General features: G+C 45.7%; 1 protein-coding gene across 1 annotated transcript in view; it reads left to right on the forward strand.

Annotated features, from left to right (window-relative positions):
* Positions 1 to 301: 301 nt before the first annotated feature.
* LOC118373696 (neuropilin and tolloid-like protein 1) overlaps positions 302 to 25,931 on the forward strand; it is a 190,183-nt gene continuing 164,553 nt past the window's right edge. The window contains exons 1-4 of the mRNA XM_052500345.1: positions 302 to 1,250; positions 1,883 to 1,936; positions 2,288 to 2,422; positions 3,791 to 4,039. Coding sequence (XP_052356305.1) covers positions 1,223 to 1,250; positions 1,883 to 1,936; positions 2,288 to 2,422; positions 3,791 to 4,039 — 466 coding nt within the window. The 5' untranslated portion in view covers positions 302 to 1,222. The remainder of the gene's footprint in view (positions 1,251 to 1,882; positions 1,937 to 2,287; positions 2,423 to 3,790; positions 4,040 to 25,931) is intronic.

The following is a 25,931-nucleotide window of genomic DNA, read 5'->3' on the forward strand; positions in this document are numbered from 1 at the left end:
TAATCCACCCGACCTCGCCATGTTGGCGGGAGGCAGATAGTCACTCAATCTATTCCATACGTCAGGTGTTTCTACCTGGAGTTGCTGATATAGTTTACGGTATCCTGACATCTATCTGCTCTCGCTTGTTTCTTCCATTTCCTCCCACAGGGTGCGTTTTTCTGTTCACCTTTTACATTTTCGCCGCGGACTGAGGTGTTGGATTCTGCAGTCTCTTTGCAGAGAGAAAGAGCGAGCGCGTCTTAAAGAAACACCCACCACCTTCTCCCGGTAGTTTTTTTCTACTCCTCCGTGGCGCTAACATCGGGGAAGTTAGATTATATTCGTGAAAGAAAGTAGCCTAGTTTTCGTTTTCGTACTGTATTGTTTGCACGAGTGTGGTCAAATTGTAATGAAGGTGGTTTGTAAGCTTGCCTAGTTGTTAGAGGAACGAATAGATGACCCAACGGTTGGAGGAATGCGATAATGTGCATCAACTCTTTATTGGTGGGTGCAGAGAGAGAGAGAGGGCGAGCGTGAAAGAGCGAGCGTGAGAAACCAGCCAGTCGCCGGAGTAGACTGGAGGATGCTGTACAAACACTGCTCTAAGAACACTCCTTGTAGCTTGAGGGAATAGATGAAGAAAGGATGAGATAAACACTATTTTTCACGTTGCGACTTTTGTTATCTAAGTTGATAGCCGGAGGCTTTATGCATCGTGGAATAGTGCAAACAGTTCGGAGAATGTGTTTAGGAGGATGGATGCCCACGCGCCACTAGGATTTTTTTTGTTTCCAGGTAAAGGGATAGAAGAATAACAACTAAAGCTACCGTTATTTTCACCCTGAATCTGTTTCATCGGAAGATTGTAAAGGTGCAGCGATCAGGGAAGGCTGATGACGGACCTATTCATCCGGTCAGTGCAGCAGAAGCACCAAAAGGTTCTGGAACCATTTGGATGGAATTCGGGCAAATGTTTAGACTTTCTTTTGGTTTTATATGAAACTGGTGACTAGTAGTTGCGATTTTTCTCTCTCTGGAATTTTGATCTTCTCATTCAATAAATTAGAACTGCCAGGTTATCAATTGTATACATTTCTATTTTATTTTTGGGAAGGTGGAATGGTATTGCGGTTTGCTGTCCATTTTGCATCTACCTTAGATCTGAATCGTTTTCTCTTGAAGTATTCCTTTATCTAAATGGAATTAGTTGAGCCTAAAGCCCCCTGTGAAAGGTACAGACATGGTATATGGGCACAGCCTCCTTCACGGTAAGTCACTTCTATTGAACATAATACACTGCCTTGCGCCTTCCTCGAATACCTTCTTTTGTGTAGCTTAGGCTATCCCAATATTCATGATTTTATGAGTTGACGTAGAATTCCGGTTGCCTATAGCTGTCAATTCACGTATAGTGGGAGATGTGTAACGAATGTGATATTCATGCAACCATACCCCTTAACAATTTCTATGGCATCTACTGTACTATTAAAGCAGCATACGTTGGCTATTTTTCCATAGCATTACATGCAGATACATTATGGTACAGCCTGAAGTCTGCGGGTGAATAGGTTTTCACTGTGTTTGATGAATAGGGCATTAAAGCCTAGTTATGTGTTTCCCGGGTCTGATCTATGGTACAGTGTAATAGGTGTGTATGTTTGGCTGTTCAAATTCTATTTAAAAAAGTTGAGAAACTTTGGAGTGTCAATTGTTTCCAAATGACATCTTTTGATTTAAAAACTCCTTTAAACAGGGCAATGTAACATTCTAGCCAAATGCAATATTTGGAATTATTCAGAGTATTATGTCATAGGCCTAGCCTACATCTATGTTGAATGAATGCAAATAAAGACATTTGGATTATTCACAAAACAAAATGAATGTGTTTATCTTGTTGCAGTTGTTGCAAGTCTACTCATACTTGGGTTGTCTGGGGCAACGAAGAAGGAAGCATGTAAGGCACTCTATCACTATCACTTCACTCTACTCTCTCTCTCTCTCTCTCTCTCTCTCTCTCTTTCTCTATTTCTCTATTTCTCTCTCTCTTTCTTTCTCTCTCTCTCTCTCTCTCTCTCTCTCTCTCTCTCTCTCTCTCTCTCTCTCTCTCTCTTTCTCTATTTCTCTATTTCTCTCTCTCTTTCTTTCTCTCTCTCTTTCTTTCTCTCTCTCTCTCTCTCTCTCTCTCTCTCTCTCTCTCTCTCTCTCTCTCTCTCTCTCTCTCTCTATCTCTCTCTCTCTCTTTATATTTCTCTCTATATTTCTATATATCTATATAATCAACTTCACTCTGCTATTGGGTTTTCAGTGAAGAACAATTCGGGAGTGAAGCCTGCAGGTCAATGTGGCACCTGGGTGAAGGAAGGAGACGGGGGACTGTTCACCTCTCCCAACTACCCCAGCAAATACCCCCCAGGAATAGAGTGTGTTTACATCATTGAAGGTGAATAGTTGGCACAGTAACTAACTATTCTCAATGTAAAGCCATTTATGTCATTTGTTCAGATCAATAGGTGCCATCCTCTAAACAAATAGTGCATTTTTTTAATTCACCGGCAGGGATAACGAATACAGAGTTTGGTCCCTTGATTTTGATAGCCTTTTAGCACTGAAATCAGACGCTGTAATAGTGTTTCAGGAACCTTAATCTTTATCATCTTAGATCCAGGCGAGAAATTTAAACCATCTGTCTGTTAAACTGCTCGTTTGTCTCCTTGAGTTCAGACGTCAGTGAATATGGTTGGGCTGAAGTTGCTCTGTGGATGGATGTCTCTCCTCATGTTTCAGAGAGAAATCTGGACCAGCTGTTGAGGTGTGTTCATAGTAGAACTGATGGGATTGGCCAGTTCAGTTGCTGTGCTGTTGATGTTTGTCTGACGATGGTAATGAAATCAGACAGCGAGTTGCAATCTCAGGCGTTTAATTTAAGTTCCGGGAGGTTTATATTTGATTCATCAGTGGGGGAGATTAGGTTACGGCCCTGATGATATTAACAAAATGAATACACGAAATAGCATTTCTATTGAGAGACTATTGCTGGACAGGAGGAACTATACTAGAACTATATTATCTGGATTTATAGATGTGGATGATGGTCCAGACTTTTAGCCTGTTCCACCATCCTGACCTGACCGAATGTAAGCTGGTGAGATCAGCATGGTGGAACGAGGCAACCAGACATTACCCATACTGATAATTAGGATAGAAATAGAAGATGCTCGTTTGAAATACTTGGAACGTGTTTCACCGGTTCGAAAAAAAAAAAAAACATTTTTATCAGGTTGATCAGTGGTCACAAAAAAGTCACAACAGATTGTGTTTTATTAGTGGTTCATTCAGGTCACTCCAAGACGACATACAGTGTGTATCTATCTACATTGCAAAGCTAAATTATTCAAAATGAATTAACACCCAAAGGGGCATTTACCGGAATAAATCTTAATATCACACTACTTAATGCCGCTTCACATGTTCGCCATGTTTTATATGCCTTATTTAACTAGCCAGTTAAAAACAATTTATTATTTACAATGACGGCCTACACCAGCCAAACCCAGACGACGCTGGGCCAAATGTGTGCCACCCTGTGGGACTCCCAATCACTGCCAGTTAGGATACAACCTGGATTCGAACCAGGGTGTCTGTGGTGTCGCCTCAAGCTCTGAGATGCAGTACCTTAGACCGCTGCGCTACTCAGGAGCCGCTGTGCCACTATAGGCCTACAGCATTATGTAATATAGCTAGATATACGATAAACAGTATGAGCATTATATTCACTATCTGTGTTATCTATTCTCTCTGTCTCCTCCAGCTCCTCCCAGGCTGTGCATTCATCTGTTCTTTAATGAGAGGTATTCTATCGAGCCTTCATGGGAATGTAAATTTGACAACATTGAGGTGCGGGACGGCCCCTTTGGCTTCTCCCCAGTAATCGGACGCTACTGTGGCCAGACCATCCCTCCATTCATCAGGAGCAGCGGACGGTACCTCTGGGTAAAATTTGTTTCCGATGGCGAACTGGAGGCGAATGGATTTTCGGTGAATTACAACTTCACCGCAGGTAAGAATCAACACTAAGTATTCACACTACATGAGCAATCTCAACATGCCGAAAGGCAACAGAGTGATGGTGTTGACACGGCAAAATTCAGGAGTTCAATTGGTTCACAGAAATGTCTAACAACAGTCTGTTCACACCCTCTCTACTAAACAACATCATATATTTCCTTAGCACACAAAGTATGGTGCTATGAGCTCCTAGCCTCCAGCCATGGTGACAGGCAGACAGGCAGGCTAACGACATGTGTTGCTGTAGTAACATACATATAAAACTGAAGGTGTGGAGATTTAGTCTGATAGCTTTCCATCAGAGTTCTCTAGTAACTGTGTTGTTTGCAGGGGTACTGGAGGGGGTAGCAGAGGGAAGGTGAATAAGCATGACAGGCTAATCTGTACTGTTGAATACTATCCTCCCAATTTACCTCCCTCTGCGTGCCACGAGAAGCCTTGACTTTGAGTCATCTTTTGGCTGGTTTCCCATTAACCGAGCAGCGTATGATTTATGACCACCTTGGTTTGATATCCACTCTGTTCTCCAATAGGCTGTATGGAGTTGTACCCTCGGCTGGGGCATGGTTTAATAGCACTATCAGCTTTAGTGTGTGGTCGAGGGGTGATGGGAACGCTGCCCACAGCACCGTGATATGTAGGAGCATTTTTAACTTTGGATGTCATCTGCAGAATGATGTTCCACGGACAGAGAGAAAATGTATATTTTCTAACCCACATTCTGTGTGTAGCCATCCCTCTTTCCCTTCCTAAATTACACTGCCAAAAAACGATTTATGTATCGTTTTGCCATTGGCCCATAACATTGTCCTCGGACACTGTTTTACATTTTGAACAAATAGCTTTGGTTGTGTTTCAGATTATGTTGTGCCCTAATAGAAGTGAATGGCAAATAATGGATTGAGTCACTTTCATTGTAAATAACAACAATATGTTTCTGATCACTTCTACATTCATGTGGATGCTTCCATTGTTACAGATACTCTAGAACGAATCTTGAATAATAATGAGTGGGAAAGGCATTTAAATAGCATACCCTCCCCCCCCCCCAAGAAATGCTAACCTCCTTGGTAATGGTGAGAGGTTAGCATTTTTTCGGGATATGATCTCTTTGTGCCTTTTATAGCTTTCTCACTCATCATTATTCATGATTCATTCATGATTATCCGTAATCATGGTAGCATCCACATTCACAGTAGTCGTTTTTATGCCACTATTAAATCATTTCTGGGTTACAATTAAGTACCTTACTGTAATAGGGAGAAGAAAAAAAAACATTTTTCCTTAGGACTGTCTGAGACTGGTCTGAGTGGGGAAGGGAAAAATGAAAACGAGCTGTTATTGGCAGAGAGGTTTAGAACTCTCTTTCTTATTGGTCTATTACCAATGGTGATGTCACCATGGAAAGCCGAAACTCCCGCCCACGCGGAGGTGCTGATTAGAAGGTCCTGGGTAGATTGGATTTTCATCCAGAAATTGTCAGGAAATAACACTGATCAAATGTTTTCACACTTTTACACTGTTGTTTTCATCAGCTGTTGTAACAATATGATATAAAACACAGATAAAACTGAATGTTGACTTTGCACTGAATCTTTAATGTAGAAGTGTTCAGAAACATTATATTCTTATTTACAATAAAAGTGATTCCAAATTGACACAATACCTTTATTTACCACTCATTTCTATTGGGCACAACATAATCTGAAACATAACCATAACACAACCAAAACAAACAATGCATTTCTATTGGGCACAACATAATCTGAAACATAACCATAACACAACCAAAACAAACAATGCATTTCTATTGGGCACAACATAATCTGAAACATAACCATAACACAACCAAAAAACAAACAATGCATTTCTATTGGGCAAAACATAACAAACATAATTTCTATTGGGCACAACAAACATAACACACAACCAAAACAAACAATGCATTTCTGAAACATAACATAACCACAACCAAAACAAACAATGCATTTCTATTGGGCACAACATAATGCATTTCTATTGGGCACAACATAATCTGAAACATAACCATAACACAACCAAAACAAACAATGCATTTCTATTGGGCACAACATAATCTGAAACATAACCATAACACAACCAAAACAAACAATGCATTTCTATTGGGCACAACATAATCTGAAACATAACCATAACACAACCAAAACAAACAATGCATTTCTATTGGGCACAACATAATCTGAAACATAACCATAACACAACCAAAACAAACAATGCATTTCTATTGGGCACAACATAATCTGAAACATAACCATAACACAACCAAAACAAACAATGCATTTCTATTGGGCACAACATAATCTGAAACATAACCATAACACAACCAAAACAAACAATGCATTCAAAACATAACGCATTTCTATTGGGCACAACATAGTCACAAGCAAAACAAACAATGCATTTCTATTGTAATCTGAAACATAACTTTGCAAACAATGCATTTCTATGAATATCAGTCCAAGCACTAAACTTTGGACTGCTTTAATACACATATGGGTAAATCTGTCCAAACACTTGTAAAACTTCAGACTGGGGGGACTAGACACATAAAGTGGGTTCATTTCTAAACGGTCAAACAGAGATGTATGAAAATATCCTGAAATAAAAGGTGACATTCTGTACTGTCGACCTCATATGAAACGTCTGATTTCAAATCCAAAATGCTGGAGTATAGAGCCAAATTAAAAGTTGTAGCTTCCACTGTCCAAATGAATAGGTAGAAGATTGTGCCTCTTTTTTTACCACACGCAATGCTTTCCCATAGACCCAAATACATTGACCTTTCATCCTAGATCAATTGATTAGACTTGATATAATGGGGTGAAGAAGTGATCAGATTGCTGTTCTGTACGTTAAAGGTCATTCTATGTCATGAAGAAAGATGGGAAACGATGAGTGAAGATGGGGGAGGGGGGATTGGTGTAGTCCAGGTAGAGTCAGGTTGATGGAGTGCATGTGTTTTCCTATATGTCTCCATAGAATGTTGGGGTTATCTTTGAAAAACTGCTGTTTGCTGGTGGAGCCTGTTCTCAGATTCCTGAGTGAGAGAAGGGGAAAAAACATATCTCCCTCTGTCTTGATAAGAAATAGCTGTGGCATATGATTAGCATAATTAAAGAAGATAAAAGTCTTGGATTCACTCGACTTGATGCTCTAAAATCTGGCTGTGCGGAGAGAGAGGCTCACATCTGCCTCTGCTTGGCTAATGCTGCTAGCACATGCTAATTCACACTGGGCTATTCAAGATGAATGAAAAGCAAGGGGAGAGGAGGAGGAGGAGAGAAAGAGAGCGAGAGAAAGATTCTACACCTTTCCCTCACCTTATCTTCTCCTTCGCTTTTCATTCATCTGAAGTGTCCTATCTGAGGAGAGGGGAGAGGGGGAGAAGGAGGAGAGGCGAGGGAAAGAGAACGAGAGAAAGATTCTACACCTTTCCCTCACCTTATCTTCTCCTTCGCTTTTCATTCATCTGAAGTGTCCTATCTGAGGAGAGGGGGAGAAGGAGGAGAGGCGAGGGAAAGAGAACGTAAGTAAAAATGTGATGAAGAACAGGTTTTTTCATTCACCGTATCATCCTGTGTCATCCCGTGTCGTCCCGTGTCATCCCGTGTTATCCTGTGTCATCCCGTGCCATCCCGTGCCATCCCGTGTCATCCCGTGTCGTCCCGTGTCATCCCGTGTCATCCCGTGTCATCCCGTGTCATCCCGTGTCATCCCGTGTCATCCCGTGTCATCCCGTGTCGTCCCGTGTTATCCCGTGTCATCCCGTGTCATCCCGTGTCATCCCGTGTCATCCCGTGTCATCCCGTGTCATCCCGTGTCATCCTGTGTCATCCCGTGTCATCCCGTGTCATCCCGTGTCATCCCGTGTCATCCCGTGTCATCCCGTGTCATCCCGTGTCATCCCGTGTCATCCCGTGTCATCCCGTGTTATCCCGTGTCGTCCCGTGTCATCCCGTGTTATCCCGTGTCATCCCGTGTCATCCCGTGTTATCCCGTGTCATCCCGTGTCATCCCGTGTTCCCGTCCTGTCATCCCGTGCCATCCCGTGTCATCCCGTGTCATCCCGTGTCATCCCGTGTCATCCCGTGTCATCCTGTGTTATCCTGTGTCGTCCCGTGTCGTCCCGTGGCATCCCGTGCCGTCCCGTGTCATGCCGTGTCGTCCCGTGTCATACCGTGTCTTCCCGTGTCATCCCGTGTCATCCCGTGTTATCCCGTGTCATCCCGTGTTATCCCGTGTTATCCCGTGTCATCCCGTGTTGTCCTGTGCCATCCCGTGCCATCCCGTGTCGTCCCGTGTCATCCCGTGTCATCCCGTGTCATCCTGTGTTATCCTGTGTTATCCTGTGTCGTCCCGTGTCGTCCCGTGTCGTCCCGTGGCATCCCGTGCCGTCCCGTGTCGTCCCGTGTCGTCCCGTGTCATGCCGTGTCGTCCCGTGTCATCCCGTGTCGTCCCGTGTCGTCCCGCGTCTTCCTGTGTCTTCCCGTGTCGTCCCGTGTCATCCCGTGTCTTCCCGTGTCGTCCCGTGTCATCCCGTGTCTTCCCGTGCCGTCCCGTGTCGTCCCGTGTCATCCCGAGTCGTCCCGTGTCGTCCCGTGTCGTCCCGTGACATCCCGTGTCATCCCGTTCAATCCCGTGTCATCCCGTCCCACCTGGAGATGAAAGACATCACAGTCTTTACGAGATCAGCCTTCAGGTTCACATGATTCCATCCTTCGTACTGTACAGAAGAGTACGAGGACTGGATGGAACTTGACAGGAAATATCACTGTTGACTATTGTAATCTAATGTAACAGAAATTAGTCATAGTATATCCTGGCTTTTGTGGTAGATTTGAACTCTTTACACTTTTATCCATTATTTATACAGGTGATCCCATAACAATTGAACGTAGAAAAGCATGTTTTGGGAGTTTACAGAAATTCTACAGCGATACCTTTAACACCGATCCAGCAACTGGTTAGAACCCTTTCCTGCAGTCACATGACTGGTGGCCTCATCAGTGGGATGTTATTCATATTTTTCATAATTGTATAATTAAGCAATAAGGAACGAGGGTGTATGGTTTATGACCAATATACCACGGCTAAGGGCTGTTCTTTATGCACGACGCATCGAGGAGTGCCTGGACACAGCCCTTAGCCGTGGTATATTGGTCATATCCCACAAACCCCAGAGGTGCCTTATTGCTATTATAAAACGGGTTACCAACATAATTAGAGCATTAAAAATAAATGTTTTGTCATACCCGTGGCATACGGTCTGATTATACCACTTCTGTCAGCCAATCAGCCAATCAGCATTCAGGGTGTTTCTATGTCAAACGACCAATAAGTTTATAATAAACTGCTTTTCCAAAGCGACTTACAGTCATTTGCATACATTCTACGTATGGGTGGTCCCGGGAAATCAGATGTTTCTATGTCAAACTGAGCTACAGAAGGACTTTGTTATATTTATTATTTCAGATGGTCTGTCCAACTGTTTGTCAATGTTCAGTACCACCAATTCGAAATAAATCACATACAGTGTCACCAGAAAAGCACCCCCACAACATAACACCACCTCCTCCATGCTTCACAGTGGGATCCACACATGCAGAGATCATCTCTTCACCTTCTCTGCATTTCACAAAGACACTGCGGTTGGAACTAAAAATCTCAAATGTGGACCCACCAGACCAAAGGACAGATTTCCACAGGTCTAATGTCCATTGCTCGTGTTTCTTGGCCAAAGCAAGTTTCTTCTTATCATTGGTGTCCTTTAGTAGTGGTTTCTTTGCAGCCATTTGACCATGAAGGCCTGATTTACATAGTCTCCTCTGAACAGTTGATTGAGATGTGTCTGTTACTTGAACTCTGTGAAGCATTTATTTGGGCTGCAATCTGAGGTGCAGTTAACTCTAATGAACTTATCCTCTGCAGCAGAGGTAACTCTTGAGTCTTCCTTTCATGTGGCGGTCCTCACGAGAGCCAGTTCCATCATAGCGCTTGATGGTTTTTGCGACTGCACTTGAAGAAACTTTAAAAGTTCTAGAAATGTTCCAGATTGACTGACCTTTATGTCTTAAAGTAATGATGGACTGTCGTTTCTTTTTGCTTATGTGAGGTTTTCTTGCCATAATATGGTCCTGGTCTTGTAACCAAATAGTGATGTCTTCTGTACACCAACCATACCTTGTCACAACACAACCGATTGGAAAGAGTGTGCAAAGCTGTCATCAAGACCAAGGGTGGCTACTTTGAAGAATCTCAAATATGTATTGTTTTGTTTTACACTTTTTTTTGGTTACTACATGATTCCGTGAAAAACCCTGGAACGAATAAGTGTGTCCAAACTTTTGGCTGGTACTGTATGTTTGATTAAGTGTGAATGATTTCATAGCAAATGTCTCGAAGTTAGCTGCTTAGGTGAAGCATGTCGCTCTATGTCCTATAGTTGATATATGGTTGGGCTATCTGCCCCTTGTTGAAATGCATGGTCAACTTTATACTGTAACCTCACACTATCATGATTTCCAACCTCATCGCCAGCTCTGCGATGAGAACGTGGTGTTTTCTGATGCTAGGTCAAGCCAACTTCATCTCCAGCCCTTCGATGGGAACAGAGTGTTTTCTGATGCTAGGTCAGGCCAACTTCATCTCCAGCCCTTCGGTGGGAACAGAGTGTTTTCTGATGCTAGAGGTCAGGCCAACTTCATCTCCAGCCCTTCGATGGGAACGTGTTTTCTGATGCTAGGTCAAGCCAACTTCATCTCCAGCCCTTTGATGGGAACGTTTTCTGATGCTAGGTCAAGCCAACTTCATCTCCAGCCCTTCGGTGGGAACAGAGTGTTTTCTGATGCTAGGAGGTCAGGCCAACTTCATCTCCAGCTCGTCGGTGGGAACAGAGTGTTTTCTGATGCTAGGAGGTCAGGCCAACTTCATCTCCAGCCCTTCGATGGGAATGTTTTCTGATGCTAGGAGGTCAGGCCAACTTCATCTCCAGCTCTTCTGTGGGAACGTAGTGTTTTCTGATGCTAGGATGTCAGGCCAACTTCATCTCCAGCTCTTCGGTGGGAACGTAGTGTTTTCTGATGCTAGGAGGTCAGGCCAACTTCATCTCCAGCCCTTCGGTGGGAACAGAGTGTTTTCTGATGCTAGGAGGTCCAGCCCTTCGGTGGGAACTTCATCTCCAGCTCTTCGGTGGGAACGTAGTGTTTTCTGATGCTAGGATGTCAGGCCAACTTCATCTCCAGCTCTTCGGTGGGAACGTAGTGTTTTCTGATGCTAGGAGGTCAGGCCAACTTAATCTCCAGCCCTTCGATGGGAACGTTTTCTGATGCTAGGAGGTCAGGCCAACTTCATCTCCAGCCTTTCGGTGGGAGCAGAGTGTTTTCTGATGCTAGGTCAGGCCAACTTCATGTCCAGCTCTTCGGTGGGAACGTAGTGTTTTCTGATGCTAGGAGGTCAGGCCAACTTCATCTCCAGCCTTTCGGTGGGAGCAGAGTGTTTTCTGATGCTAGGTCAGGCCAACTTCATCTCCAGCTCTTCGGTGGGAACGTAGTGTTTTCTGATGCTAGGAGGTCAGGCCAACTTCATCTCCAGCTCTTCGGTGGGAACGTAGTGTTTTCTGATGCTAGAGGTCAGGCCAACTAACGTTTTCTGATGCTAGGAGGTCAGGCCAACTTCATCTCCAGCTCTTCGGTGGGAACGTAGTGTTTTCTGATGCTAGGAGGTCAGGCCAACTTCATCTCCAGCTCTTCGGTGGGAACGTTTTCTGATGCTAGGAGGTCAGGCCAACTTCATCTCCAGCTCTTCGGTGCTAGGCTTTTCTGGGATGCAGGTCAGGCCAACTCATCTCCAGCCAACTTCATCTCCAGCTCTTCGGTGGGAACGTAGTGTTTTCTGATGCTAGGAGGTCAGGCCAACTTCATCTCCAGCCCTTCGGTGGGAACGTTTTCTGATGCTAGGTCAGGCCAACTTCATCTCCAGCCCTTCGGTGGGAACGTAGTGTTTTCTGATGCTAGGATGTCAGGCCAACTTCATCTCCAGCTCTTCGGTGGGAACGTAGTGTTTTCTGATGCTAGGATGTCAGGCCAACTTCATCTCCAGCTCGTCGGTGGGAACAGAGTGTTTTCTGATGCTAGGAGGTCAGGCCAACTTCATCTCCAGCCCTTCGATGGGAATGTTTTCTGATGCTAGGAGGTCAGGCCAACTTCATCTCCAGCTCTTCTGTGGGAACGTAGTGTTTTCTGATGCTAGGATGTCAGGCCAACTTCATCTCCAGCTCTTCGGTGGGAACGTAGTGTTTTCTGATGCTAGGAGGTCAGGCCAACTTCATCTCCAGCTCTTCGGTGGGAACGTAGTGTTTTCTGATGCTAGGATGTCAGGCCAACTTCATCTCCAGCTCTTCGGTGGGAACGTAGTGTTTTCTGATGCTAGGTCAGGCCAACTTAATCTCCAGCCCTTCGATGGGAACGTTTTCTGATGCTAGGAGGTCAGGCCAACTTCATCTCCAGCCTTTCGGTGGGAGCAGAGTGTTTTCTGATGCTAGGTCAGGCCAACTTCATGTCCAGCTCTTCGGTGGGAACGTAGTGTTTTCTGATGCTAGGAGGTCAGGCCAACTTCATCTCCAGCCTTTCGGTGGGAGCAGAGTGTTTTCTGATGCTAGGTCAGGCCAACTTCATCTCCAGCCCTTCGGTGGGAACGTAGTGTCTTCTGATGCTAGGAGGTCAGGCCAACTTCATCTCCAGCCCTTCGATGGGAATGTTTTCTGATGCTAGGAGGTCAGGCCAACTTCATCTCCAGCTCTTCTGTGGGAACGTAGTGTTTTCTGATGCTAGGATGTCAGGCCAACTTCATCTCCAGCTCTTCGGTGGGAACGTAGTGTTTTCTGATGCTAGGAGGTCAGGCCAACTTCATCTCCAGCTCTTCGGTGGGAACGTAGTGTTTTCTGATGCTAGGATGTCAGGCCAACTTCATCTCCAGCTCTTCGGTGGGAACGTAGTGTTTTCTGATGCTAGGTCAGGCCAACTTAATCTCCAGCCCTTCGATGGGAACGTTTTCTGATGCTAGGAGGTCAGGCCAACTTCATCTCCAGCTCTTCGGTGGGAACGTAGTGTTTTCTGATGCTAGGAGGTCAGGCCAACTTCATCTCCAGCCTTTCGGTGGGAGCAGAGTGTTTTCTGATGCTAGGTCAGGCCAACTTCATCTCCAGCCCTTCGGTGGGAACGTAGTGTCTTCTGATGCTAGGAGGTCAGGCCAACTTCATCTCCAGCCTTTCGATGGGAACGTTTTCTGATGCTAGGTCAGGCCAACTTCATCTCCAGCCCTTCGGTGGGAGCAGAGTGTTTTCTGATGCTAGGTCAGGCCAACTTCATCTCCAGCCCTTCGGTGGGAGCAGAGTGTTTTCTGATGCTAGGTCAGGCCAACTTCATCTCCAGCCCTTCGATGGGAACGTTTTCTGATGCTAGGTCAGGCCAACTTCATGTCCAGCTCTTCGGTGGGAACGTAGTGTTTTCTGATGCTAGGTCAGGCCAACTTCATCTCCAGCTCTTCGGTGGGAGCAGAGTGTTTTGTGATGCTAGGTCAGGCCAACTTCATCTCCAGATCTTCGGTGGGAACGTAGTGTCTTCTGATGCTAGGAGGTCAGGCCAACTTCATCTCCAGATCTTCGGTGGGAACGTAGTGTCTTCTGATGCTAGGTCAGGCCAACTTCATCTCCAGATCTTCGGTGGGAACGTAGTGTCTTCTGATGCTAGGAGGTCAGGCCAACTTCATCTCCAGATCTTCGGTGGGAACGTAGTGTCTTCTGATGCTAGGTCAGGCCAACTTCATCTCCAGCCCTTCGGTGGGAACGTAGTGTCTTCTGATGCTAGGAGGTCAGGCCAACTTCATCTCCAGCCTTTCGATGGGAACGTTTTCTGATGCTAGGTCAGGCCAACTTCATCTCCAGATCTTCGGTGGGAACGTAGTGTTTTCTGATGCTAGGAGGTCAGGCCAACTTCATCTCCAGATCTTCGGTGGGAACGTAGTGTTTTCTGATGCTAGGAGGTCAGGCCAACTTAATCTCCAGCTCTTCGGTGGGAACGTAGTGTTTTCTGATGCTAGGTCAGGCCAACTTCATCTCCAGCTCTTCGGTGGGAACGTTTTCTGATGCTAGGTCAGGCCAACTTCATCTCCAGCTCTTCGGTGGGAACGTAGTGTTTTCTGATGCTAGGAGGTCAGGCCAACTTCATCTCCAGCTCTTCGATGGGAACAGAGTGTTTTCTGATGCTAGGAGGTCAGGCCAACTTCATCTCCAGCTCTTCGGTGGGAACGTAGTGTCTTCTGATGCTAGGAGGTCAGGCCATGACTAAAAAATCCAATATCTAGATGAGATTTTGATTGATCCTAGGCACTTACACCCCCCCCCACCTCATTATAAGTGCACTGGGAATCATTTGGATTCAAATCTGTCCATTGACGTTGGAGATTAGAGCTGGAATAGAATGGACCCCATCGTCCAGGAGGCAACTCCATGAGATTGGACTTAGATGGATTCAAGCTGGAAAATTGGAATTTGAACCAGCGCAAACGACCCTCAGCACTCCTTGGAGAAGCTACACTTCACAGCCAGATTCACTGGATAAGTGGTAAGGAAGAATCAGATTTAACTTTCCACTCTCAGTTTCAGGACTTTCTATCGTCACTGAATAAAAACAAAACACGTTAGTTACTTGATATTTAAATTGTTGGAACTGGACGTTTTTTTATTTCTATATATATTTTCAACTTATTATTTTCTAATAAAGCTACTAAGAGTGAGCAGTAGCAATCGAAAGCTTGACAGAGGAAGAGAGGGATAATCACTCATGATTATTTCGAACTTGGTGAAGCGAGCGAGCGCACTTGCACCCCATTTAATTTGAGAGATGAAGAATGAACGGCACCCCCAGAGTCTAGCTAAAGTAGCGGCAGGCGAGGCAGCAGGAGAGGCACGAGGGAGGGTGAGAGGTGAAGAGGAGAGAGGCAGGACAAGACTGGCGCTCTACTCTTGAGACTGACGCTCAAGTCTCTTCCTACCAGCAGAGAGGATATATGAGGAGAGGAGAGGAGGGGAGAGGAGAGGGGAGAGGGGAGGAGGGAGAGAGGAGAGGAGAGGAGAGGAGAGGAGAGGAGAGGAGAGGAGGGGAGGGGAGGGGAGGAGAGGAGAGAGGACAAGGGGATGTTTTATTTATTTGTCCCTTCTGTTGGATAAAGGACAAAGTAGAGTGTAAAAACAGTGATAAATCTGGCGTTATTGCATCTCTCTCGGCTTTAGTGATGATGTGGACCTAGTCCCTGAGATCTTTGCAAAAAAGACACTGAGAATGTAGCCCACAACTGACGCACAGAGACTTTCATTTATTTTGGAGGGCCCAAGACTCTGCAGGGTGCCTGACTTACAGAGAAACACAGTAAAACATGGATCAAATGAACAAGTGGAGAGAGAGCGAGAGAGAGACCACAAACACCTACCTGGAGATGACAGCATTCCTTCACCCATATACCCCCCTAGGCACAACTAAAACAACATAACCAACATAAACGGGTCACAACTCCTGCAGCTCTGTCGACCGCTGGGTATGTACATAATCAATGGTAGGCTTCAAGGGCACTCCTATGGTAGGTACACCTATAGCTCATCTCTTGGCAGTAGTACTGTAGACTACTTTATCACTGTAGCACGCGCTCCAGCAGGTATATCTCACTGGTCATCCCAAAAGCCAACATCTCCTTTGGCCGTCTTTCCTTACAGTTCTCTGCTGCCAGTGACTGGAACTAATTGCAACAATCGCTGAAGCTAGAGACTTATATTTCCCTCACTAACTTTAAACATCTGCTATCTGAGCAGCTAACCGATCGCTGCAGCTGTACATAGTCCATCTGTAAATAGCCCACCCAATCTACCTACCTCATCCCCATATGGTTTTTATTTACTTTTCTGTTCTTTTGCACACCAGCATCTCTACTTGCACATCATCATCTGCTCATTAATCACTCCAGTGTTAATCTGCTAAATTGTAATTATTTCGCTACTATGGCCTAATTATTGCCTAGCTCTTCACGCAATTTGCACACACTGTATATAGACTTTCTTTTTTTCTATTGTGTTATTGACTGTACGCTTGTTTATTCCATGTTTAACTCTGTGTTGTTGTTTGTGTCGCATTGCTTGGCTTTATCTTGGCCTGGTGGTCACAGTTGTAAATGAGAACTTGTTCTGGTTACCTGGTTAAATAAAGGTGAAATAAAAAAATAAAAAATATGCTTCAGTCTGTTGGGATTCATGGCGGAGGTGAAAAAAGTTTTCAAGGCTCCGTTGTCTGGGAAAGAGGCTGCCCGGAAGCTACTCCAGCTGGACTCCCTTAGTGTGACAGACTATGCGATGGATTCCCTCACGCTAGTAGAGGAGGGTGCCTGGAACCCAGAGCGCTGTTCGACACGCTGTTCCACACTTTTCTGCACGGATCATCAGAGGAAAGTAAAGGACAAGCTTGCAGCCCGAGAACTACCAACAGATCTCGACTCACTTATCGCCTTAACCATCCAGATCGATGGACGGCTACGGGAACGTAGGAGGGAGAAGAGGTCCCAATCACTCATTCAAGGATCCCACTTTGCATCTGATGGACTCCGGCAGTCCCTGACGTCTTCGTCCCCGAGAGGATCCGAGCTTACCCAAGTTCCTCCAAGAGCCTCCAAAGACTGCCGATTTACCTCTTCCCAAGCTAATGCAGCTCGGCAGGGCTAGGCTGTCTCCAGCCGGATGCGTAGGAAGACTTAACACCCAGAGTTGTCTGTATTGCAGTACTGCTGGTCATTATGTGTCTACCTGTCCCTTCAAGAGACCTTGCTCATTTGTAGGAATGAGTACTCTGGTGGGTCTTAAGGATAATGTTGCTTCTCCCCCTACTCGCCCCCCTCTCCATGCCATCCTGCTGTGGTGCGACCAGTCCAAGTCTCTCATCGACTCGGGGGCCGATATGAGCCTCATGGACGTTACCCTGACGTCCGAGCTGGGCGTCCCCACTAAACCCTTCTCCATTCCCATGGATGTTAGAGCGCTGCACGGGCGCTCTATAGGCTGGCTCACCCACCATACCAGCCCCATCAACCTATGAATGTCGAGGAACAACAGCGAGACGATCCAATTCCTGCTAATTGAGTCTCCGAAGGTTCCCGTGATATTGAGATTCTCTTGGCTTCAGCGACACAATCCCTCTATTGATTGGTCTACTGGTGCAATCGTTTGCTGGAGCCCGTTCTGCCACACACATTGCCTGAAGTCAGCTCTGCCTGCCCCGTCTTTCTGGGGGCTTGGAAATTGCCCTCTCCGCCACTCCCGCAGAGTACCAGGACCTCTGGGAGGGGTTCAGTAAGGCCCAGGCCACTTTTCTTCCGTAACACAGACCGGTTCCATATTCCTAACGAGCATTCATGGGGCATGCAACTCCTAATGAGCATTCAAAGGGCATGCAACTCCTAATGAGCATTCAAAGGGCATGCAACTCCTAATGAGCATTCATAGGGCACGCAACTCCTAATGAGCATTCATAGGGCACGCAACTCCTAATGAGCATTCATAGGGCATGCAACTCATAATGAGCATTCATAGGGCACGCAACTCCTAATGTGCATTCATAGGGCACGCAACTCCTAATGAGCATTCATAGGGCATGCAACTACTAATGAGCATTCATAGGGCATGCAACTCATAATGAGCATTCATAGGGCACGCAACTCCTAATGTGCATTCATAGGGCACGCAACTCCTAATGAGCATTCATAGGGCATGCAACTACTAATGAGCATTCATAGGGCATGTAACTCCTAATGAGCATTCATAGGGCACGCAACTCCTAATGAGCATTCATGGGGCATGCAATTCCTAATGAGAATTCATAGGGCACGCAACTCCTAATGTGCATTCATAGGGCACGCAACTCCTAATGAGCATTCATAGGGCATGCAACTCCTAATGAGCATTCATAGGGCATGTAACTCCTAATGAGCATTCATAGGGCACGCAACTCCTAATGAGCATTCATGGGGCATGCAATTCCTAATGAGAATTCATAGGGCACGCAACTCCTAATGAGCGTTCATAGGGCATGCAACTCCTAATGAGCGTTCATAGGGCATGCAACTCCTAATGAGCATTCATAGGGCACGCAACTCCTAATGAGCATTCATAGGGCATGCAACTCCTAATAAGCATTCATAGGGCATGCAACTCCTAATGAGCATTCATAGGGCATGCAACTCCTAATGAGCATTCATAGGGCATGCAACTCCTAATGAGCATTCATAGGGCATGCAACTCCTAATGAGCATTCATAGGGCACGCAACTCCTAATGAGCATTCATAGGGCATGCAACTCCTAATGAGCATTCATAGGGCATGCAACTCCTGATGAGCGTTCATAGGGCATGCAACTCCTAATGAGCATTCATAGCTCTTCTTCATTTATCACAAACACTGTGAATCATCATCGTAATGTCCAGTGCCTCTTATCATTACTGTTTCGCAGTCATTTTGAATGCAGCAGCAGTGAAACATCTCTCTCCCTTGGAATGTGTTTATCCCCTTTCAAGGAATATATTTCCTCTAGGCACAATAGTCCCCCCTTATGGGTGTTTTTGTAATGCCAGAGTTTTCAGTTTGGTTCAAGCAGTAATACCAGGAGTTCCCATGGTAAGGTCACCTAAAGAAACTGTGGGCCACATATTCTACAGGATGTGTGTTTACTGCTTAGGTGCAAACTGTATTAGAGCCTTGTGTTTGTAACTAGTTTGCTTTGTCTTTTATAACAGTATTATTATATAATACTGTTATCTCTCTGTAGCTTTTATCCAGTCCTAAGGTAAATGTGAAGGTGTCATCCACAGTGGAGCTATGCAGCACTATACAGCTCTAATGTAATTTCCCAAAGTAATGCCAGCAGACTGAAGTGTTTGGCAAAGAAAAGCCTCTGGCCAAGGTGGAACACAACTCAACACAACACCCTTCACTCATCTATTATTGCTGTGTGTTTCAGACACAAGCTATTTTTGACTTTGACTCATTTCAATAAAAGGCACTTTTCGATAATAACCGTCTAGACAGGGGAATAAACCTTTATGACAGTTAAATGCAAACCTCCTTTTCAATTGTATTATTTTCAGAAACCTCTCTCTTGTCTTTCTCTGATTCACACTGTGCGTGTGGTGCTACCACTGCCAATCTCATTGGGTGTGTCTTATGTTGGTATCGTGTGGTTGTATCTGGAGGGAGTGACATTGGGCTGCTATGAGAAACTTCTCTTATCCTCTCTGTGTGTTTTGCTGAGGTGATCTGGATGGAGAGTTTGCATTGCAGGCACATCACCATCACTTTTTTCTGGATTCCGTCTTGGTCTTCTCTTTAAATTTTTACTTTCTATGGTGGAGGGTTAATGCACTATTTGTTTTAGCGGTATCCACACATTTTTTTCAAAGTTAGGGTGGAAGAGGACAGAGTTAGTTTCCTGGAGTTTGGAAGGTGTGGTGTGCGCTGTGGCTTCTCAGCCCAGCAGGGAGGAGACGCTGTCGTTACGGCATTTATTCAGGTGCGTTCCTGAGAATGGAGTTAAGGTGGAGGAGGTTCTGCTCTCAGTCGGTGAACAGGTAGGAGCTGAATTTATACATTCTATTTCCAGATTGAACAAAGCTGTCGTTGTGTTCATGAAAATACATTTGGTTGGTAGGCTATTTGCTAGTGGAATATTTGGGATGTGTTGGTGCCAATTTCGCCTAGTTCTACCCCTTCGACAAAGGTGGTAGTTGCACATTTGCCTCCGTTTATTACTGATTATCAAATCAGGAAAGTGCTGAGTCGTTTTGGTAAGTTTGCTAGCGGTTTTTGTGTTTTCAGGCAGATGCCGTTAAGAATGTTGTTTCGTTCCGAAGGCAAGTGTTTATGTTTCTGAACAACAATGAGCAACAGCTATATGTGCATTTAAAAGTGAGGCATGGAGAGGATCTCTACGCAAGGTTTGCCAGCACAGATAGTCTACGGTGTTTTGAGTGTGGGGATTTGGGGCATAAGAGCTTTGTGTGCCCACATAAAATCGAGGTCAACATGCAGGGGGCAATGAGATGCATACAGCAGAAGCTGGGCCTAGTCATGCCAGGGATGGTGGTGTAGAGGAAGCTGGGCCTAGTCATGCCAGGGATGGTGGTGTAGAGGATGCTGGGCCTAGTCATGCCAGGGATGGTGGTGTAGAGGAAGCTGGGCCTAGTCATGCCAGGGATGGTGGTGTAGAGGATGCTGGGCCTAGTCATGCCAGGGATGGTGGTGTAGAGGAAGCTGGGCCTAGTCATGCCAGGGATGGTGGTGTAGAGGATGCTGGGCCTAGTCATGCCAGTGATGGTGGTGTAGAGGATGCTGGGCCTAGTCATGCCAGGGATGGTAGTGTAGAGGATGCTAGGCCTAGTCATGCCAGGGATGGTGGTGTAGAGGAAGCTGGGCCTAGTCATGCCAGGGATGGTGGTGTAGAGGATGCTAGGCCTAGTCATGCCAGGGATGGTGGTGTAGAGGAAGCTGGGCCTAGTCATGCCAGGGATGGTGGTGTAGAGGATGCTGGGCCTAGTCATGCCAGAGATGATGGTGTAGATGAAGCTGGGTCTAGTCATGCTATGGATGGTGGTGTCATGTCTTTACTATCATTAAACTGAAGACTTTGTTTTTATCAAAGATTCTCTATAATTAGTTACTCGATTAAACTGAATAATCATGTAACTGTAATTAACTAGGAAGTTGGGGCACCAAGGAAAGTATTCAGATGAAAAAGTTATAATTTCCCAATATAACCTTTCAGATATTTTCATATCTGATCAATAGTCTTCTGATTAATGAATAATGTACTTTACCTCACGTTAGTCTCATTCCAAACGTTGTAAATGGTTGGTTATCTGCACGAACCCAGTCTTCACTATGAGTCATCCATACATCAATTGTCTTAAATCATTTATTTATTACTAACTAAGTAATTCACAGAAATGAATAAACAAACAGTAGATATGGTTACATGAAATGATAGAAGGTGCCCCTAGTGGGCTGAACCGGCATGGCGGCTTGGTAGACAAAGGGGCATTGGAGGGTCGACTAAGAAGTCCCTACAGAGTTAATTATAAAAATTAAAATGCTAATCCCTTACACAATCGGGAACAATTGCAATCAATATATATATTTACGCTCAGTGTGTCGTCTTGATCACTGGTGAAAAGTCTTTCTTTTGTAGAATTGTCTGTCTCTCTCTCTCTCTGTCTTGGTTAGAGGGAATAGTTCAAAGTGATATTCGTTGTAGAATGGATGTTTCGGCGGTTGTCGTTCTTCGCGTTCAATGATACCGAATACCTAGCTGCAGACTAGTAATCAATATCAAAGACTATATTCTGTCGGTATCGATAGTCTGAGTTCAACCACGTGGTATGGTTAAAAGATTCTACAACCTTTAGCCATCTCGTAATTGAAGTAAGCTTGGTCTACAACCTTAGTCTTCCCCTAATGGAGAAAAACATGGTCTGCTGATCATTTCTCAAAGTTGGGTTTTATTCAGAATGGCAGAAAAGGGCTGCCCCAGGATGTCTGACCCTAACTGGGCTCAGGGGCGGTCCAGGATGTCTGACCCTAACTGGGATCAGGGGCGGTCCAGGATGTCTGACCCTAACTGGGCTCAGGGGCGGTCCAGGATGTCTGACCCTAACTGGGCTCAGGGGCGGTCCAGGATGTCTGACCCTAACTGGGCTCAGGGGCGGTCCAGGATGTCTGACCCAAACTGGGCTCAGGGGCGGTCCAGGATGTCTGACCCTAACTGGGCTCAGGGGCGGTCCAGGATGTCTGACCCTAACTGGGCTCAGGGGCGGTCCAGGATGTCTGACCCAAACTGGGCTCAGGGGCGGTCCAGGATGTCTGACCCAAACTGGGCTCAGGGGCGGTCCAGGATGTCTGACCCAAACTGGGCTCAGGGGCGGTCCAGGATGTCTGACCCTTAACTGGGCTCAGGGGCTGTCCAGGATGTCTGACCCTAACTGGGCTCAGGGGCGGTCCAGGATGTCTGACCCTAACTGGGCTCAGGGGCGGTCCAGGATGTCTGACCCTAACTGGGCTCAGGGGCGGTCCTCTGATTTAGTTCAAATCCAATTGGGAATACTATTTTTCTTCATTAAACAGTCCACAATCATATTACACCATTATACAAACAGTATCATCCTCATTCATCTTATACAACAATTAGATGTAAACCTCATATCTGAGGCTATTATATAAACAGCGTTATGGTAATGTGGCCAAACCGTCTCTCTTGAGTAATATAATAATATAATAATATATGCCATTTAGCAGACGCTTTTATCCAAAGCGACTTAGAGTCATGTGTGCATACATTCTACGTATGGGTGGTCCCGGGAATCGAACCCACTACCCTGGCATTACAAGCACCATGCTCTACCAACTGAGCTACAGAAGGACCACACCTTGAGCTTCCCCAAGTTGTTCCAAACGCATCAGTTCGTAGCTGGATTCTTCACCGATCTTTTACACTTTCTCCAGAACATGAAATTTGTTTGTACTTCAAGTTCTGTGAGGTGGAAGGATTTCCTTTGTCCTCTGTGAAAGTGTACCCTCTCTCTAATACTGTGTGGCTATGAGGCAGGGTCTTCTGAGGAATTTACGACCTCTGACGACAGCAGTCTGTTTTTAGAAGCAGAGAGCGGGGGATGGTGCTCGCTGTACTCAAAGAGGCCAACGTCATGACAGTGGTGTAGATGAGGCTGGGCCTAGTCATGCTATGGATGGTGGTGTAGATGAGGCTACGTCTAGTCAGGTTATGGATGGTGGTGTAGATGAGGCTGGGTCTAGTCAGGTTATGGATGGTGGTGTAGATGAGGCTGGGTCTAGTTAGATTATGGATGGTGGGGTAGATGAGGCTGGGTCTCGTCAGGTTATGGATGGTGGTGTAGATGAGGCTGGGTCTAGTCAGGCTATGGATGGTGGTGTAGATGAGGCTGGGTCTAGTTAGATTATGGATGGTGGGGTAGATGAGGCTGGGTCTCGTCAGGTTATGGATGGTGGTGTAGATGAGGCTGGGTCTAGTCAGGCTATGGATGGTGGTGTAGATGAGGCTGGGCCTAGTCAGGCTATGGATGGTGGTGTAGATGAGGCTGGGCCTAGTCATGCTATGGATGGTGGTGTAGATGAGGCTGGGCCTAGTCATGCTTTGGAAGGTGGTGTAGATGAGGCTGGGTCTAGTCAGGTTATGCTGGTGGATAGGAGAGTATAGTGGGGAAGTGTAAGAGACTAGGGTGGAGGAGGAGGGTGTCAAGAGGAAAAGGAAAAGGGGGGAGAAGAAAGGAGGTTTGAGAGGAGAGGCTGGTGTGGTTTAATGGCACCAAGGAACCTTTGCATGGTGCTGGAGTGGGAGGCCCTGACCAGAGAGGAAGGGCAGGTGGTCAGGATGGGAGATGGAGATGAGGATGAAAGAGAGTCTGAGGAAGTGGATGATGAGGCCTTTTTTACATAGAATGGGTCCGGAGCTGACAGCCAGTCAAGCAGAGGGGTCAAAGTTCACGTTGAGGGAACTAACAAGGGGGAAAACGTTAATCTTGACAAAGAAAAAATTCTGATCTGAGAAAGTTTGTGAGATCAGTACAACACGCTATGAAAAGTGAGGGGCATGGTGTCCTCTCACCCAGGAAACGGTTTCGGTTGAGGAAGTGGGTCACAACAGTGTGTAAGGGTCCACCTTCAGACACTGTTTAGATGAATAGTTTATTTCTGGCACCTGGGGCTTTTTGAGCTTTGCTATTGGCTTCTTTCTTTGCTGGCTTTTCTCCCACTTCTTATGGAGACTCTTTGGGTGGCTCACTTAATATAAATGGCGCCAGAGATGCGGGAAAGAGGAGTGTGTTGGGTTAATATGTAAAACAAAACAAAGTACAGGTGTTGTTTCTGCAGGAGATGCATCATGATGTGGTCGATTGGGGGCTTTGGCGGTAAGGGGCAAGTGTGTTGAGCCATGGGACAAATTTTAGTGGAGGGGTGGCAGTCCTTTTTGTACCGGGTCTGTCTGTATAAATGTGCTCCTCAAAAGAGGTGTGAAGGGGTAGGCTGTTTGTTGTAAAAGCAGAAATTAACAACATGGGTTTTGTCTTTATAATGTGCCTAACACAGGGAGAGAGAGGGGGGTTCCATTTGTGTGTCTTAGACAGGAACTCACACAGGTGGCGCCTGAGGAGATGCTGGTGGTCGGCGGGGACTGGAACTCTCACAGGTAGCGCCTGAGGAGATGCTGGTGGTCGGCGGGGACTGGAACTCTCACAGGTAGCGCCTGAAGAGATGCTGGTGGTCGGCGGGGTCTGGAACTGTAAGACGGGCATGGGGAAGAGCCTCATTCAGTGGGAGTGTTAAGGGGCATCATCATTATTCTGTTCGACCTAGTGGATGTTTGGAGAACTAAACATCCCAACACAAGCTCTTACAAGATGCCAATTTTTGCTCAGGTTTCCAGAAACGTGGGGGCAGCGAAGAGAGGATTTTGAGTCTGAGTCAATGGTGGGGTGTGGGGAAAGTCCAAATTCAGCTTTTCTATCAACAGTATACAGCTCTCTCATCCTCAGAGGCTAGAAGATTATTGGGGGAACTTGAGCTTTGGGGGAACTTGAGATGGAGGTAGAGATGGTGGGGCAAAGCAATGTCTCCAGGCTAATTTAGCTGAATTAAGTAGGGACCTGGACAGTTTTTTTCAGGTTAAAGCAAAGGGAGCACTTGTAAGAGCCAGATTCTCCATGCTCAAGGAGATGGGTGCTCCTTCTTCTTTAATTTGGTTCATATAAATATGAACTTTATCGAACAAAACATACATATATTGTGTAACATGAAGTCCTATGAGTGTCATCTGATGAAGATGATCAAAGGTTAGTGATTCATTTATCTCTATTTCTGCTTTTTGTGACTCCTCTCTTTGCCTGGAAAAATGGTTGTGTTGACTTGGCTCTGACCTAACATAATCGTTTGGTTTCCTTTCGCTGTAAAGCCTTTTTGAAATCGGACACTGTGGTGGGATTAAAAAGAAGTGTATCTTTAAATTGGTGTTAAAACTTGTATGTTTGAGGAATTTTAATTATGTGATTTCTGTTGTTTTGAATTTGGCGCCCTGGACTTTCACTGGCTGTTATCATATCGATCCCGTTAGTGGGAACCCCATCCCAAAGAGGTTATTAAGAACTGGAGGCCTGTGGCATTGCTCTGTGTGGACCTCAAGATATTTACCAAGGTCCTCTCTAACAGATTGAAGTCCCATCTGGACTCGATAGTACATAAGGACCAAACATGTTGTGTACCGGGACGCTCAATCACAGACAACTTGTTCTTAATCAGGGACATGTTGGACTTGTCGAAAGGTTCTAATGTGAACTTTGGACTGGTCTTTTTAGATCAAGAGATGGCTTTTGATAGAGTGGACTATGAGTATCTGTTTAATGTGATGTCTGTTTTTGGTTTTGGGGAAAGGTTTTTGACCTTGTGATGATGTTTTATGCTGGGGCGTAATGCATGGTCAAGGTGGGAGGGTGGCTCAGTAGGCCCGTCTGGGTGAGATGGCGCATTAGACAAGGATGCCCTCTAACTGGGCAGTTATATACACTAATCATCGAGCCTTTTTTGGGCCTTCTACGCAGGAGACTGCAGGGAGTGTGCTGGACAGGGATGGATGTGGTGACAGGCATAGCAGTGTCAGCGTATGCAGATTACGTTTCTGGTCAGGATATGCAGGCACTAGAGACTAGTCTGAAGGTGTACGAGGGAGCTTTGTCAGCTA

The sequence above is a fragment of the Oncorhynchus keta genome, chromosome 4 (assembly GCF_023373465.1).
Source record: "Oncorhynchus keta strain PuntledgeMale-10-30-2019 chromosome 4, Oket_V2, whole genome shotgun sequence".
NCBI lineage: Eukaryota > Metazoa > Chordata > Actinopteri > Salmoniformes > Salmonidae > Oncorhynchus > Oncorhynchus keta.